The sequence below is a fragment of the Juglans regia genome, chromosome 7 (assembly GCF_001411555.2).
Source record: "Juglans regia cultivar Chandler chromosome 7, Walnut 2.0, whole genome shotgun sequence".
In the NCBI taxonomy this organism is placed as follows: domain Eukaryota; kingdom Viridiplantae; phylum Streptophyta; class Magnoliopsida; order Fagales; family Juglandaceae; genus Juglans; species Juglans regia.
The window spans coordinates 39,456,505-39,471,425 of record NC_049907.1 but is presented as its reverse complement, the minus strand read 5'-3'; the positions used below and the strand labels follow the sequence as shown (position 1 = coordinate 39,471,425).

Below are 14,921 nucleotides of genomic sequence, written 5' to 3'. Positions count from 1 at the left end.
ATTTAGCGTTCGAACACAAAGACAATTCATAACGTTCGAACGAATTCATGTGTGTTCGAACATATTTCGAAATCGTTCAAACACGTTACTATTGTTCGAACTTAAAATTTTTTCCGTTCGAACTATTTTCTGGGACGAATTTAAATCGTGACGAAAATTTTTTTTCGTTCGAACGTGTTCGAACGGTTTCCTTCAATTTCGTCCCAAAAGAAATTTTTTGGGACGAAATGGTGATTTTCGTCCCAAAATGCCTTTTGGCACAGTGATATTGGAACGACTTTGGGACGAATTTTTTTCGTCTCAAAAATTTTTTCGGGACGAAAATTTTCATCCCAAAAGACCCTTTCTGTTGTAGTGAATGGTGATAGTACTAGGACATGCAAGCTAGTACTACTAGTACTGTTGTGGCCGGCCAATTCCTTCCGGTGATTGCTCATGATAGTTGTAAAGTGGAGGAGACAAATTAAAGAGTAGTGGCGATGGGTTCATATTAATGCTGTAAAATCAAAGTAAACAGTAGTACTTGATCAGTTACCAAGTTATAAAAGAGACGTGCTATTCTCCACCAAGCACTTTGGAGATCATCGAATTCCGTATATATAAAGACATGCATTATCTTATTCTGATCATATATATTATTGGTATTTTCTTCGATCCCAGGAAGAGTAGACGTTGTAAATTAATCATCCTTTTATACCTGCGAAAATAATTGTAAGGACCCAAAAGTAGGAGGAATTTATTCAGAACCTAATAATGAATTAGCGGAAGACATGCATGCATGGGATAGAGAGATGCATGTCCAGCCGGCTCTGAATTAAGGCCATTCAAAATGGATTTAATTAGTTCAGTTCCCACTGTAAGATATATAGGACGCATGAGGGCCTTACAGCTCTAGCTACTTTAGGGAATAACGAGGATAACATGCACCGCACTACTGTCTTACGTTCCGGTGGACTTCACCATCACAATTCAGACACGACTGATGTGATCAAACTTGCGGGTGAAACCATGAAAAAAGTTGATTAAAAAACTCATTCCACTTCTACTATCAAATTTGTGTGAAATCACTGGTCCCTCTTCGATCTTTGCGTGTAGGCAGTCTCTCACCCATTTAATATGTAGAATATAGAGTTAAGATTAAACTCATGATCTCTGCTATTATACTGTATAAAATTATCATTTATTTTAAAATTTTAAATTGATAAAATATATAAATTTTATTATTTATATTATATTCTTAACCATTTCAAAGTTGGTCATCACTTATAAAAAATATTAGAGTAAAAGACAATTATATATAACATTGATATTTTATTAGATGTTATATTGATCTATATATGCTAATGCTAATAATTTGATTATTTTTTATTTAGCAAGTCCAATTATTCTTGGGCATCAAACAGATTTACGACTTGTTAATTAACCCGAAGAGTAAATACCAAAATCTCAAGCTAAATATGGAGCATATCATGTATGAATTAAAAAGCACAACATACGTTAATTTTTTTCCAAGCACAACTCTAACAATATTAATATAATTTTATTAAAACATTTTAATTTAAATTATTTTATTATTATTTACAAAATTGTGAGCTACGCGTATGTCACAAATGGGTCCATAGTCAGTTTTCGACGTTTCGTCCTCTTCTCTCTGTTCCTTTCTCTTAAAGTAGGCATTTATATCACAGACGACTCGTTGACTTGGAATTTACACCTCCAAGTTGAATGCATTTGGGCTCAATCGGTCCCACTCACACTTTTTTTTTTTTTTTTTTTTAATGGAGTTAAAACAGCGTCCACTCAATTTATTATTCCTATATTATTAAGAATAATATAATTACAATTTTACTTATATTTTTATATATAAAATTTTTTTATTAATTTTTTTAAAATTTAAATTTTATAATTTTCTCTGATATGTAAATAAATAAATTTTTTATAAATTTTTCTTAAATACATGTATTTAACAGTTTTTTATTTTTAACATATTAATAACTAATACATGAAGAAGTAAATTTTTTATAAATTTTTTAAAAATACATTTAACACTTTTTTATTACTAATTCACATCATCATTATTTCTAATTACATTTTCCTTCCAGACGAAATCTATAATTAAAAAAAAAAAATTAGCAGCAGACTCGGCGCCTCGGACAAGTCAATCTTCATTAATGCTCAGTTTGATTTTACTAATATTTTAATTGAACCACATTTGTAATTTGATTATAATTAAATTATTTAGAGTGGCATTCCATTCCATCACACTTTTTCTTGATTCTTCACTCAGCCAATTGTTTGGATGCAATTCTTTTTACCTACATGAGTTGAATAATATTTTATTTTTCTCAATTTATTTTCAAACACACAAAACTTCTCATTTTAATTTATTTCATCTTTTTATTATAAAATTAATTATTTAAATTTATTTTTAAAGTGAGACTTATATTTAGATAAAAATCCATAAAACTTTCATTTCCTTACTATTTTGTCAAATTTAATACCATAGAAAAATCGCACCAAATCTTGTGGATCGTGAGGCTTCCAAAAAATGATTAGGTCCATTATCAAGCAAGTAAGGCATAGAAAACCATTACATTAGGTACTGTTGGGGGCCCATTATGGTTGAGTAGAGTTGCGCCGAACACGATCCCATCCGAAGTTCTGACTGTATTTAGATATATAAAGAAAATCCAAAACTCATAATAGAATACTTTTGTCGTTTAAAAAAATCAAAAAATCAAAAAATTATTTTTTAATATTATTATTATTTTAAAATTTAAAAAATTGAATTATTTATTATATTTTTTATAAAAATTTAAAAAAATTATATAGTAATTTAGTTTCAGAGATAAATTGAAATGAGTTGAAATAGTTTGTAAATAGTAGAATAAAAATTAAATTATTTATTATATTTTGGGTAGAAATTTGAAAAATTATTTTGATATTTGAAAAAATTAAATTGTTTATTATATTTTGTATAAAAATTTAAAAAAATTATAATGATAAAATGAGATGAATTGAAATGGATTTTGAATTCAAATTTGATTTAAGAGTTAAAAAAAAAAAAAAAGTGTGAGAGCGACAAGAGTTTTTTTTTTTTTTTAATTGTTATTTTCCCTTCACAAACGAGTATTTGTTTCTTCGCCCGGGGGGGGGGGTCTTTAAATACGGAACCAGCTCCCATTCTTTACCTCCATGTACTCTAGCCCCACCTCCTCTGTATATCTAACCAGCGGTCCAGCGTTATGGCACACTCTCTTCAATACTAGTCTTACAGTTTCTTCCTTTTTCTTCTCCACCTCCTCCCTTAGTGCCGATTTAACATGTGTTGTTGTACCTGAAAAAAGAAGAAGAATTGGCAGAATCACTGTTTGTTTCTCTCTGATGCGTTAAAAGGCAAGTTATTTGTTTGCTCAACTTTTTATACGACCTTTTTATCTTATGCTTTTTTAAGGTACAATAAAGAAAGAAAAAAAAAAATTATTTGAGCCTTTAAAGCTTGGGTTCTCTGTTGGGTTTCAGATTGGGTACATGTTAAACGAGATTGACTCGAAAGATACCGCACTTCTGAGTCGTCCTTTTTTTTCTGTTTCTTTTTGCGCATCCTCTACTTTTATGTCAAATGTTCTAAAAACCACCTAAAAAGAAAATGGAAAGAAAGTAAGTTTCTCGAAATCAAGAACTTCTTGAAGTACTGGAAAATTGATAACGTGATTTTTTAAGAAGAGTTAACGTCTTTAATCAATTTTCTTCTAGAGGTTCCAGAGTTTTCGTTCTATTTTCTCCTCTCCCACTTACTTTATGTTTGGTTGCTAAGAAAAATCAATGACTTTTTTTTTTGTTTTTTTATATCCTCTGAAACTTCTTTCCAACCTCTTCGAATTTCTGGCTGATGAATATCTGAACCACCTTTGAACTCTATATACTAAGCTTTACCGGACCACAATAAATAAACAAATGGAAAGTACTGCATTTAGTGGTAAAGAGTTTTCTTTTGTTAATTTATTTTGTATTCTCAAGTCAGGATATTTGCTTATATTGATTAGAAACTTTATGAACTGGAGTTTTGTGGTCATCTCATAGTTTTCTTTTGGGGGTCCTCTGGGTTTGTTTTTTTGGGGCGTGCCCTGGTTTCAGCGACTATTCCTGTCTGTTTGCAGCTTTTTCCTTGCATAGGTAGACCTTCCATTGTCTATCTTTTTATTAAGATCGCTATAAATTTAGTTGTTGTAGTTTCAGAAGAAACAAAGAGAACAGTTGTCGATTAGAGAGAGAGAGAGAGGGGTTTGTCCAAAACCTTCGTTATATTGCCACCAAAACTATTACCGAGTATTGATGGTAGTCCATGTGTTCCATAATTTCACCCGAAACTAATACTTTAAACAGAGTTTTTCATCATAGATTGTGATTGTGACTTTATTGACTCACGGACTTCCTATGCTCTCTTGGTCAATTTCTCACGCTTCTTTTAGCTTTATCATGCATGTGGCCCTCATCATCTGCTTCCGCGTATAGATATTTGCGACCGTGGAAAATTCTAGCCCCCCTTCTCTTGTCTTCTTCTTAATTAACCTGGTCTTTCATGTCTGTTTTACTGTCACAACTCACAAGTCTAATAGTTTCAACTCGGATGAACTAAACTCAGGAAAAAAAACACTCGGACTAGCTAGCTCACCGACTGACTTTTCAGGGTCACAATATATGACTCGCATATTGATCTCTCTTTTTCTCCTCATCTGTTCTACTTCTCAGGACTTAAAGAATTAGAACACGTTGCAAGAGATCGTGTGACGTAGAAGGACTAGTAATGGCTAAGGAACTGCAAGTGCTTAATGCTCTTGATGTTGCCAAAACACAATGGTACCATTTCACAGCAATTGTGATCGCTGGCATGGGCTTTTTCACTGATGCATATGATCTCTTTTGCATCTCTCTTGTGACCAAACTGTTGGGCCGCTTGTACTACTACAAGGAAGACTCTCCAAATCCTGGCTCTCTACCTTCAAATGTCTCGGCTGCTGTTAATGGTGTTGCCTTTTGTGGAACCCTTGCAGGCCAGCTCTTCTTTGGCTGGCTCGGTGATAAAATGGGCCGCAAACGTGTCTATGGCATGACCCTCATGCTTATGGTCATTTGTTCAATTGCCTGTGGCCTTTCCTTCGGGAAAAATCCCGATTCTGTTATGGCTACATTATGCTTCTTCAGGTTCTGGCTCGGCTTTGGCATTGGAGGTGACTACCCGCTTTCTGCCACTATCATGTCTGAGTATGCTAACAAAAAGACCCGTGGAGCCTTTATCGCTGCAGTGTTTGCAATGCAAGGTTTTGGAATTCTGGCTGGTGGGATGGTTGCTATTATAGTTTCAGCAGCTTTCAAGGCCAAATACCCTGCCTCAGCTTATCAAGTTGATCCAATTGGTTCCACTCCTCCAGAAGCTGATTATGTTTGGCGCATAATTGTAATGTTCGGTGCCGTGCCAGCTGCTCTTACTTATTACTGGCGCATGAAAATGCCTGAAACTGCTCGATACACTGCCTTGGTTGCAAGGAATGCCAAACAGGCAGCTGCTGATATGTCCAAAGTTTTGCAGGTTGAATTGGAAGCAGATCAGGAGAAAATTGAGGACAGAGGACGAGGAAATGATTTTGGATTGTTCTCTATGCAGTTTGTTCGCCGTCATGGGCTTCATTTGGTTGGAACCACAACCACTTGGTTCTTGCTAGATATTGCTTTCTACAGCCAGAATCTATTTCAGAAGGACATTTTCAGTGCCATTGGTTGGATTCCTAAGGCAAAAGAAATGAGCGCCCTTGATGAGGTATTCCGAATTGCGAGGGCACAAACTCTTATAGCTCTATGCAGCACTGTGCCAGGATATTGGTTTACCGTGGCTTTCATTGATAAGATTGGGAGGTTCGCAATACAATTGATGGGTTTTTTCTTCATGACTGTCTTCATGTTTGCCTTGGCCATTCCTTACCATCACTGGACCATAAAAGCCAACCGAATTGGGTTTGTTGTTATATACTCCCTCACATTTTTCTTCGCCAATTTTGGTCCAAATGCAACTACTTTCGTGGTCCCTGCAGAGATTTTCCCAGCAAGGCTAAGGTCAACATGTCATGGTATATCAGCTGCAGCCGGAAAGGCTGGGGCAATAGTTGGGGCATTTGGATTTCAGTATGCAGAAAAGGGTATTGGAGTAAGAAATACACTCATAATCCTCGGTGTGGTCAACTTCCTTGGAATTGTGTTTACATTCTTGGTGCCTGAATCAAAAGGAAGATCATTGGAGGAAATGTCTGGTGAAGCTGGGGAAGAAAATGGAGCTGCTACAGATCCTAAGGTGGCTGGTCAAGACCTTAGAACTTAAGTGTACCCCCTTAACTCGGCCTTCTCTTTGTCTAACCTGTCCAGTAGAATTCGTGAAAATTTCACTGGAAAAGTACGTTTGTGTTTGCAAGCGCTTACATATCATCTGAAGTGATGCTCCTTTTTAGTCCAAGTATGGAATAAGCACTTTTCACGTTGGTTGCTTTTCTTGCTTTGTGCAACTATGGTCTTTGTTGTAGGATGAAATTATGTCTTTTTGTTTTATCTTTGTGATACTGCAATTGGAAGTATAAAAGAAACCTTTATGTATACATTTTCTCCTGTAATTTTTTTGGATTTGATCTATATGTCACCATTTAGCACAATCTTCGACTATAATCATCACAAAATAATACTGCTGCTGTTTTCCCCCTCTTTATTCTCGTCATCATTTTTCAGATTCTCTAGAAGGGGATTGAAATTCAAAAAATGAGCCATTTCGTCTTTATGCATGAGCTGTCTTCTCAGCAACAAATGCATTGCTGTTTGTTGTGTGAAAGCGAAATATTCTCGTTGGACTCAAATTAGTGGTTGCTTATAGTTAATGATTCTACATTGAAAGACCTATTAGTTCAAGCGCGTTGGCGTCATTGTTATTAATTAGTTGTGTGATGGACGGCTGATTGTGGAAGTAATCTATTTTGTACAGATTCCAGTTTAAGTAAGAAGCTTAGTCTACATACAGTGGAGTCTTGAGGCTGGTCGTGATCAGTCCTGTACCTTGTGGGGGTGGGAGTGTTTTATTACCCGTTTACAACAAGTCGTGTAAAAGTAGAGAGAAATTGATTAAAGTTTCACACCCCTTCGTCCCTTCTCGCAGTGAATCATTATGTCACCATTAATGAAAACCTTTCACACATTTTGGTTACTTTATAGCCATTCGTTTTCTTTGATAGATTGTACAGACCAAAGGACCCAAGTTTCTGTTTGAACTGTTTCTGCTATTTTCCCGAGGACTTTCTAGACGCCAAACATACGGGAAATCTTCAGAACCTAACCGCGTTGTCTTTTATTAGGGGTGCGTATGCATGTGAGCGTTGCACTGGGCCCATCCCCTTCATTGCTTCGAATTAAAATTAGAGGGACCCATTGATATAGACCCCATACCGGCAACAAGTGTTTGCGTTCCCATCTGCATGTGCATCGACGACACTGGAAATTCTTCTACTGTTTCAGAAAGGGCACGATGATTGGCTCCTCAATTTGTGTTCTTATCTTTGTGAAATGAATCGTTGATGTGTTGCTTAAATCATTTTCTTATCCCTCTTGATTGCATTATCAATTTCCATGCAATACATAGCGATTAGTATACCATAATGATAATGGCTCTTCAATAGATAGCAAAGGAATCCAAGTTTCCTTTTATGCTTTCATTTCACAAAAACCTTTTTTCTATTCCTCAAAGCAAAACACAGGATTTCTTTTTTCCCTTTCTCTCACGTCAATCATTGGAGAGCTCCATTGATTAGATTCTATAACTACGAAGCGTCGAAGAAGTTTCTAACGAGTCCACTGATCAACATATAGTGGACAACTGTCTTGGTGGTAACCAGGAAATGACTGAAGATTCATATATATATATATATATATATATATTTTTTCCGAACTAACTTTGCAATGAAATTAAAAGTAAAGAGACGAGATAAGATAAGGGAGTGGAGCTAAGAAAAAAACCTCATTCCAGTTAATAAAGAGGAATTGAAAAAGGAAAAATATTTGCATCTGCCCCACACCGGCACACACTCAACCTATTGAGTGTAAAAAAAAAAAAAAAAAGTGATGTGAAGTGTGTGCCGGTGTGGGGCTGATGTATAGTATTTCCCATTGAAAAAAGAAAAAAATCTAAACTCCAAGTCCAAACACCTTAACAAAGTTGTCAAGCCAATACCATGCTCAGCTTCTTCCAGCCTTAATTTTTTGTGGAGATAACAAATTAATCATTTATATCCATACATTTATTCAAAGATTGATTCACATGTCTGGCAGAGTGGCGGCCACCACCTCCCAGTGAAGGCCGGAGGGACCTTTTTGAAGAGACAAGACCGCGATTTGTTGCTAAAATATCTCTACGAGATTATAGTAAATACATGATTATAGTTTTATATGTAAACATTGTATCTGTCGCATAGCAGCTTTATATTTCCTTCTATAGTTTCTGTACAGATAGAAGCAGAGCTGTAAATGTCAATTTTTGATTACTGTAAACACTATATAAATCAAGTGCCGAGTGGAAAAGACCAAAATCAATCGTCTTCCAGGTCGGTTTTATAGATGTTGGATTTTCAAGCGATTAATAATTGTAAAAGTATTGGGACTGGTACCCTTGTGATCTCACATATCATATTTAATGGAGGTTTGCTATTCATCATTCTCAAACACCACACACCACACATTTTTTTATTTTTTATTTTTTAAAAAATTGGTTTCATAAATTAATTGATTTCATCTACTCATCATCCATAGATCACACATTTGGTAACAGAGAAAATAAAAAAAAAATTATGTATAATGTATAGTGTGAGGATGATAAATAAAATTTTTCTACTTAATGAAAAGTTGAAGTCTCCGAAATTTATGCTGCTGCCCATTTGTAGATGATACCAGGCCCATATCAAAATATGCCTCATAACATGCCCCATACCCTAAGCACCGAGCACTTAACATTTTTTTTTTTTTTTTTTCGGTTGTCTTTACTTTCTTTTTTATACCGATGCTAAAGCCCATTATCATGAATTATATGAACTGCACGAGAGACCCATTCTAAAGCTGCCTCTAATAGATTCAGTGGCCTGCTTCTATGTCTAGACTCTAGCCCACAGTCAAACCCAAGGGTAGTAGTCATAAAAGCCCATTTTCTCACTGTTCAAAACTCAATTTATAAGATCATTTGTTATCTCCAAGTAAATTACCTCTTTTGAGTGGAACCATTTGCACTTCAAAACCATAGCTCCACCTTATCCTTCCAGGATCGTTGTGGGTCATACGGAATACCAAGTTGAGAGGACGCACGACGCCATATTTCTGCTACAACCATCCTTGTGGCAAGTATGTGGTCTTGAGTCTCTACACTCCCAGGAACACAGCATTCGCACTTGGAGACCAACGGAACTCCCCAAGATTTCACACTCTCATCCACACTAAGGGAAAAATGCAATGCTCTCCACAACGTAACCGAATACTTATTGGGCAAAGCCAAATTCCAAATCCAGTTAGCCCAAGTGATCTTCGGAGCATGAACTCTAATGCAATCCCAAGCCGATTTTGATGTGAAATCACCACTTGTATTCGGTTGCCATATAATTAAATCTTTTCCTTCCTTAGGATCACCAAAGCACTCCAGAATCTCTTCTAACTTATTTTTGCCCACTAACCTTCTTAACAACTCCACATCCCAGCCATCTTGGAGCCTACATTCCCGTATCTTCAACCAAGGCTGATCCGTGATCTCACAGGCATTCATTAGAGCTCCAGACGCCAACCAAGGGTTGATGAAATTCATGGGCCTAACTCATCTCATAAAACCGGTTGTATAAGAGAGGATTGCTCATTGCTTATAAACATGCCTAAGACCTTATCCACAACCAATGTGGGATTATTCCTCAACACCCTCCCTCACGTGCAGACCAGTATTTTTTCTGGTCCTTGTCACGGGGTAAGTAGTGTGGGCCCACATTCGTCCTGTGGCAGGCTCTGATACCATGATGAAATTCATGGGCCTAACTCATCTCATAAAACCGGTTGTATAAGAGAGGATTGCTCATGAATTTCATCAAGGGTCATGCCAAAAAGAGACCTCCCCCTCCCGAACCCGCCATGAGGAATGACTCAGGATTTTCGGTATCATGGACAGAACACAACGCCAAAAGGTAGTGCCCTTTCTTTGGTCCGCCAACGTAACATGCCTATCTCTAACATATTTAGCCTTGAAAAAAAAGAGACCATAGTGATTGCTGAGACAAAAACTTCCATGCAAACTTCATGAAAAGGGCGTTTTGAACTTCCTCCAACTTCCGCAAACCCAAGCCTCCCTCTTGGACTGGTGTACAAATCTTATGCCACCCGACCCATTTTCGCTTTGGCTTACCATCCGAAAAACTCCAGAAGAAATTGCTCAAGAGGCGATTCAAAGCACCCAGTAGAGCCTTAGGCGCAAGAACCACAGAGAACAAGTGAACTGGAATACTAGATACAACATGCTTCAGTAAGATAACCCGAGCACCAGCTGACAACAAATTCGTTTTCCACCCCACCCCCCCCCCTCCCCAAAACGACCTCAAATTCGGCTAATAAACCATCAAAATGAATTACCTTTAAACGACCAACAACAAGAGGGGCCCCCAGATATTTCACAGGGAACAGACATTCCGTGAAAGACGTTAGGCGCAAGGAATACTGTCTCACAACAGCAGGAATAAGCTTAGAGAAAAATATTGAAGACTTCTCTTTGCTCACCTTCTGACCTAACCAATATGCATATTACTCAAAAATGTTCCTGGTCACTCTTAGTGAGGATCGTCCAACATTGGCAAATACAATAACATCATCAGCATATAATAGATGTGAAATTAATGGTGCACCACGCGGATGTGAAAAAGGAACAATTTTACCCTCCTCAAAATTATGCTTCAACAACCGAGAAAGAATTTCTTCCACCAAAATAAATAAATAGGGGGATAACGGGTCCCCTTGTCGCAAGTCACGACCACTTGGGAAAAATCCTTTTGTCGTTCCATTTATAACTATAGAGAACTACAGAGTGGATATACATTGTTTGATTAGCTCACAGACACGCCGAGAAAAACCAAACATGCTCATGACGTGTAGAAGAAAATCTCAGTCAATACTATCATACGCCTTTTCCATATCCACTTTAATAAGGACATTGCCACCACGAACCTGTTTGTTAATCATATGAACTATTTCTTGGGCCAGAGCAATATTCTTATAAATACTTCTACCAGGTAAGAAGGCACCTTGTTTCGGGGAGACAATTTTACTCAAAATAGGCGACAGCCTACGAACCAGAATTTTGGAGAAAACCTTGTAGACTACTAAACATAAGCTTATCGAACGAAACTTATCAAAACCAGTAGGTTGTTGGACTTTCGGAATAAGAACAATGTAAGAAGCCGAATAAAATCTCGGCAAAGGAATCCCACAAAAGAGGTCTCTTACCGCTTCCACCACATCAACTTCAACGATATCCCAACACGATCTATAAAATCCAGATCCAAAGCCATCCGGACCTGGACTACTATCTATCAAGATTGAGAACATAGCATCTTTCACCTCTTGGATTGAAGGGAGTTGTATAAGACCATTGTTTTCCTCCTCCAAAATAGTCTTCTCCACACGCAAAGACAGGTTCGAAAGGTCCCTACGAGGTCGAACACTAAGAAACGAGCTGAAAAAATCCACTGCACCCGAATGGATAGCTTCATGACTATCCAAGGTAGAGCCACCCGCAAGTGCATCTCCTGCACTACAGGCTTCGAGAAAGACGCAAACAACTTAAAGAATTGAGCCGATGCCTCCCATTTTTCCATCCAACGGAGGTTCACCTGTTGCGACAACCTAGTTTCTTCTCTTTGTAACCACATCGATAATTCATCATTTGCAAGCAATAAAGTCGACTCAACCTCTTCTAAAAAAAAAAAAAAAAAAGAGATTGAAGACTACCTTCCAAACGTTCAATTTGCCTTTCTAATCTCTGAATATTATCCTCAGTGCGCCCAAAAACTCTAAGATTCCATTCCTTAAGAACCGACTTCAACTCTTTTAATTTTCTTGCTAAACCAAAAAGACCCAAATCCCCAGACTACTCTTGCCAAAACGCCTGAACAACATCTTTAAAATTCTCATGGGATACCCACATTTGTTGGAATTTAAAGGAGAAATGACCATACCGAGAAAAAGGAGGCTTCAGCACAAAGGACATCGGAGCATGGTCCGAAGTGGTGCAGGGCAGATATTTCACGAACGCCTCAGACATTAGATTGGCAGCCACTGTGTTTAACAAATGACGGTCAAGCTTCGACCAGGATCGAGCCATCCCCTGCTGACCATTGCACCAAGAAAATTTACTCCCTACCGACTTCATCTCAGTCAAGCCACAAGAATCAATAAAGTCATTAAAATCTTCCATGGCCACCCGCAACCAAGGTCGACCACCACATCGCTCTACATCCTCATGAATAAAGTCACCACTGCCACTCACCCACACCTCTCCCCACTCCCCTCCCCACCCATTGCGGTGGCTACAAACCAATCCATAGGGTGGCCCTCTACACCATTCCGTAGTCATCCTGGCCACCCCTAGGATGGGGGATAATTACTGTTAGCATTTAAAGTTTGGTGTTCTAGTTTTAGTTTTATTATTTTTTTAATTGTCTTTTTTCTTATTTAAGTTGACTATTTCCAATTTTAATTTTTTTTTCTAATTTTTAAAAAATAATGTTCAATATCTAGTAGTATTTTTAATTTTAAGAAATGAGTTTTCGTGTTTATTCTTTAATGTTTAAGTTTTTATAGTTTTAATTCATTTCTTTTAATTTTAGTTATTTAAAGTTTTTGTTTTTTGGTTTAGTTGTTGGAGGTTTTTCCAAACATGATTGGCTTGTAACATGAAAAATAGGTGTCATGTTAGCATTTTTCATCACAAATTTAATAGAAAATATATGTAGAGGTCAATTTGTAATAATATGAACAATTTTAGAATTTTCACAACATGGGCCAGTTTGTAAGATCCCCTGTGCCGTTCCCACCAGAATTTCATGGTCCACATTGTCGCGTGGAGGTCCCTTCTACCCCCAACATCCCCACACACAAAATGAAAATAAAGTGTTAAATAATTTTAAACTTTACATTTTGAGCTTATCTATTTTAGATGTAGAAAAGTTTATAAGGAGTAAACTCTTTATACATCTATATATGTTTTAAATTGAAGATATTTTATTAAAATAATATTATTTTAATAAATTATTTTATAAAAATACAATTTATTTAAAACATAATTATAAAAATAATTGTATATTATAAAATTATCACTTATTTTAAATAAAAATATAATAAAATTTTATTATTTATATTATATTTTTAAAAAGAGTAATGATAGTTATTTGGGACACAAGGTGGGGGGGCCTCGCTGCCTTCATATACAACAGCAGCTTGGATTACATCAATGTCTTTTCACCCTCCAATTCTTAAATTCCTATTCCCAAGTTGAAGCCTCTATTATTCGATGTTTGTGTCATCCTACTCGTCACAAGGCCCTCCCTCTTCGTGCATGCTGACGTTTTCTAGCCAATACCAACGTTGGGGAAAAGAAAACCAAATCAGAGAGAGATACAGACAAAGTTTCTTGTTCACCGCTGCCTGCATGCACCATGCCCTGCGACACACGCAATTGTAAGTAATCGCGTCTAAGTGAAAACAACAGCAAATGGAGGATGGATCGATGTTCCTTTCAGTATTTGATTCAGTGAGCTGTCGATTTCTATTATTAATTGCCAACCGGGAAATAATTAACATGTTATTATTTTTTAAATGACATGTGAAATCAATAAAATAGTTTATATTCTACATTAAATAAATACTATTTATTTCGATTAGTAGTTGTGTCGTAGGGAGAGGGCATGGGCCATGACCCCTTGGGCAAGTTTCGATTAGACTTTCCGACGAATATTCTGTCGTGCCAAACAGATCTTGACTCTCTTTCAATCCAGAATGTATGGAACACGTCGAGGAAGACCAGTGCATCACGTAATACTAATATTTATATAAGTTTTTGGGCAATGGTGACAAAAAATTCATGTACAATCGTAAAATATATAAATATTATGTAATTATTTTAAAAATAATAATATTTTTTATTAAAAAATTAAAATTTTTATATAAATTTTATATTTTATTTATTTTTTTAAAAACAATTATACGATAGTTATATATTTACGATTATAAATATTTTTTTGTTATTTATGTATTAGATAGTGGGAAGTAATGAAATTTGATTTTTATAATGGTTTTACTTACTTTGGTGAACAGAATATACTAATAATACAATAATTTTTTTAGTATTGTATTTGTATCAACACTTGAAGAGGTGTGTTATTTACGCAAAGTCAAAGTATGGGATCTTAAATTCTAAAATTATAAAGTCATAAAACACCCCCCAAACTGAACTCCTCCTAAACGGGGGGGAAATAACTCAGTTTTTGGTCAACGACGGATTGTCGTGATGAACGCCACGTGTAATGGTGGGTTCAGGATTTTCCATGAGAGTTTAGGTAAGTTATTACTAGACTGCTGGATCAGGGATACAGAATTCGGCAACCTTTTCTGATAGCCCAGAACGCCGATCCCTTTGGTCCGCCCCATTTTTTTTTTTATTATTATCTTTAAGTTCCCACACAAAAATTCATAAGTACGGTTGGGCAGGCCCTGCTCATTTCCACACTTCAAAAATAATATAATAACAATAATAAGTACGGCGTCAGTTGGATAAACAACAAGCCTTGTATTTTGGATAGATAAACAAACAAATTTGATAC

The 14,921-nt window shown here is 36.3% G+C and overlaps 2 protein-coding genes across 2 annotated transcripts; one reads left to right on the top strand and one right to left on the bottom strand.

The window, feature by feature from the left end:
• The first annotated feature begins 3,172 nt into the window (after positions 1-3,172).
• On the top strand, positions 3,173-6,745 carry LOC108991066 (low affinity inorganic phosphate transporter 1-like). Its single transcript, XM_018965208.2, has 2 exons — positions 3,173-3,396; positions 4,753-6,745. Exon 2 carries the CDS (start codon positions 4,808-4,810, stop codon positions 6,371-6,373), a length of 1,566 nt encoding a protein of 521 aa, XP_018820753.1. The 5' UTR covers positions 3,173-3,396; positions 4,753-4,807; the 3' UTR covers positions 6,374-6,745.
• Positions 6,746-10,289: 3,544 nt separating this feature from the next.
• Positions 10,290-12,676, bottom strand: LOC118348944. The gene is made up of 5 exons (XM_035691537.1): positions 12,274-12,676; positions 12,052-12,162; positions 11,217-11,861; positions 10,681-10,832; positions 10,290-10,568 (listed from the first exon to the last, which is right to left on the bottom strand). The coding sequence occupies exons 1-5, from the start codon at positions 12,674-12,676 to the stop codon at positions 10,290-10,292; spliced, it is 1,590 nt and encodes a 529-aa protein (XP_035547430.1).
• Between the last annotated feature and the right edge of the window lie 2,245 nt (positions 12,677-14,921).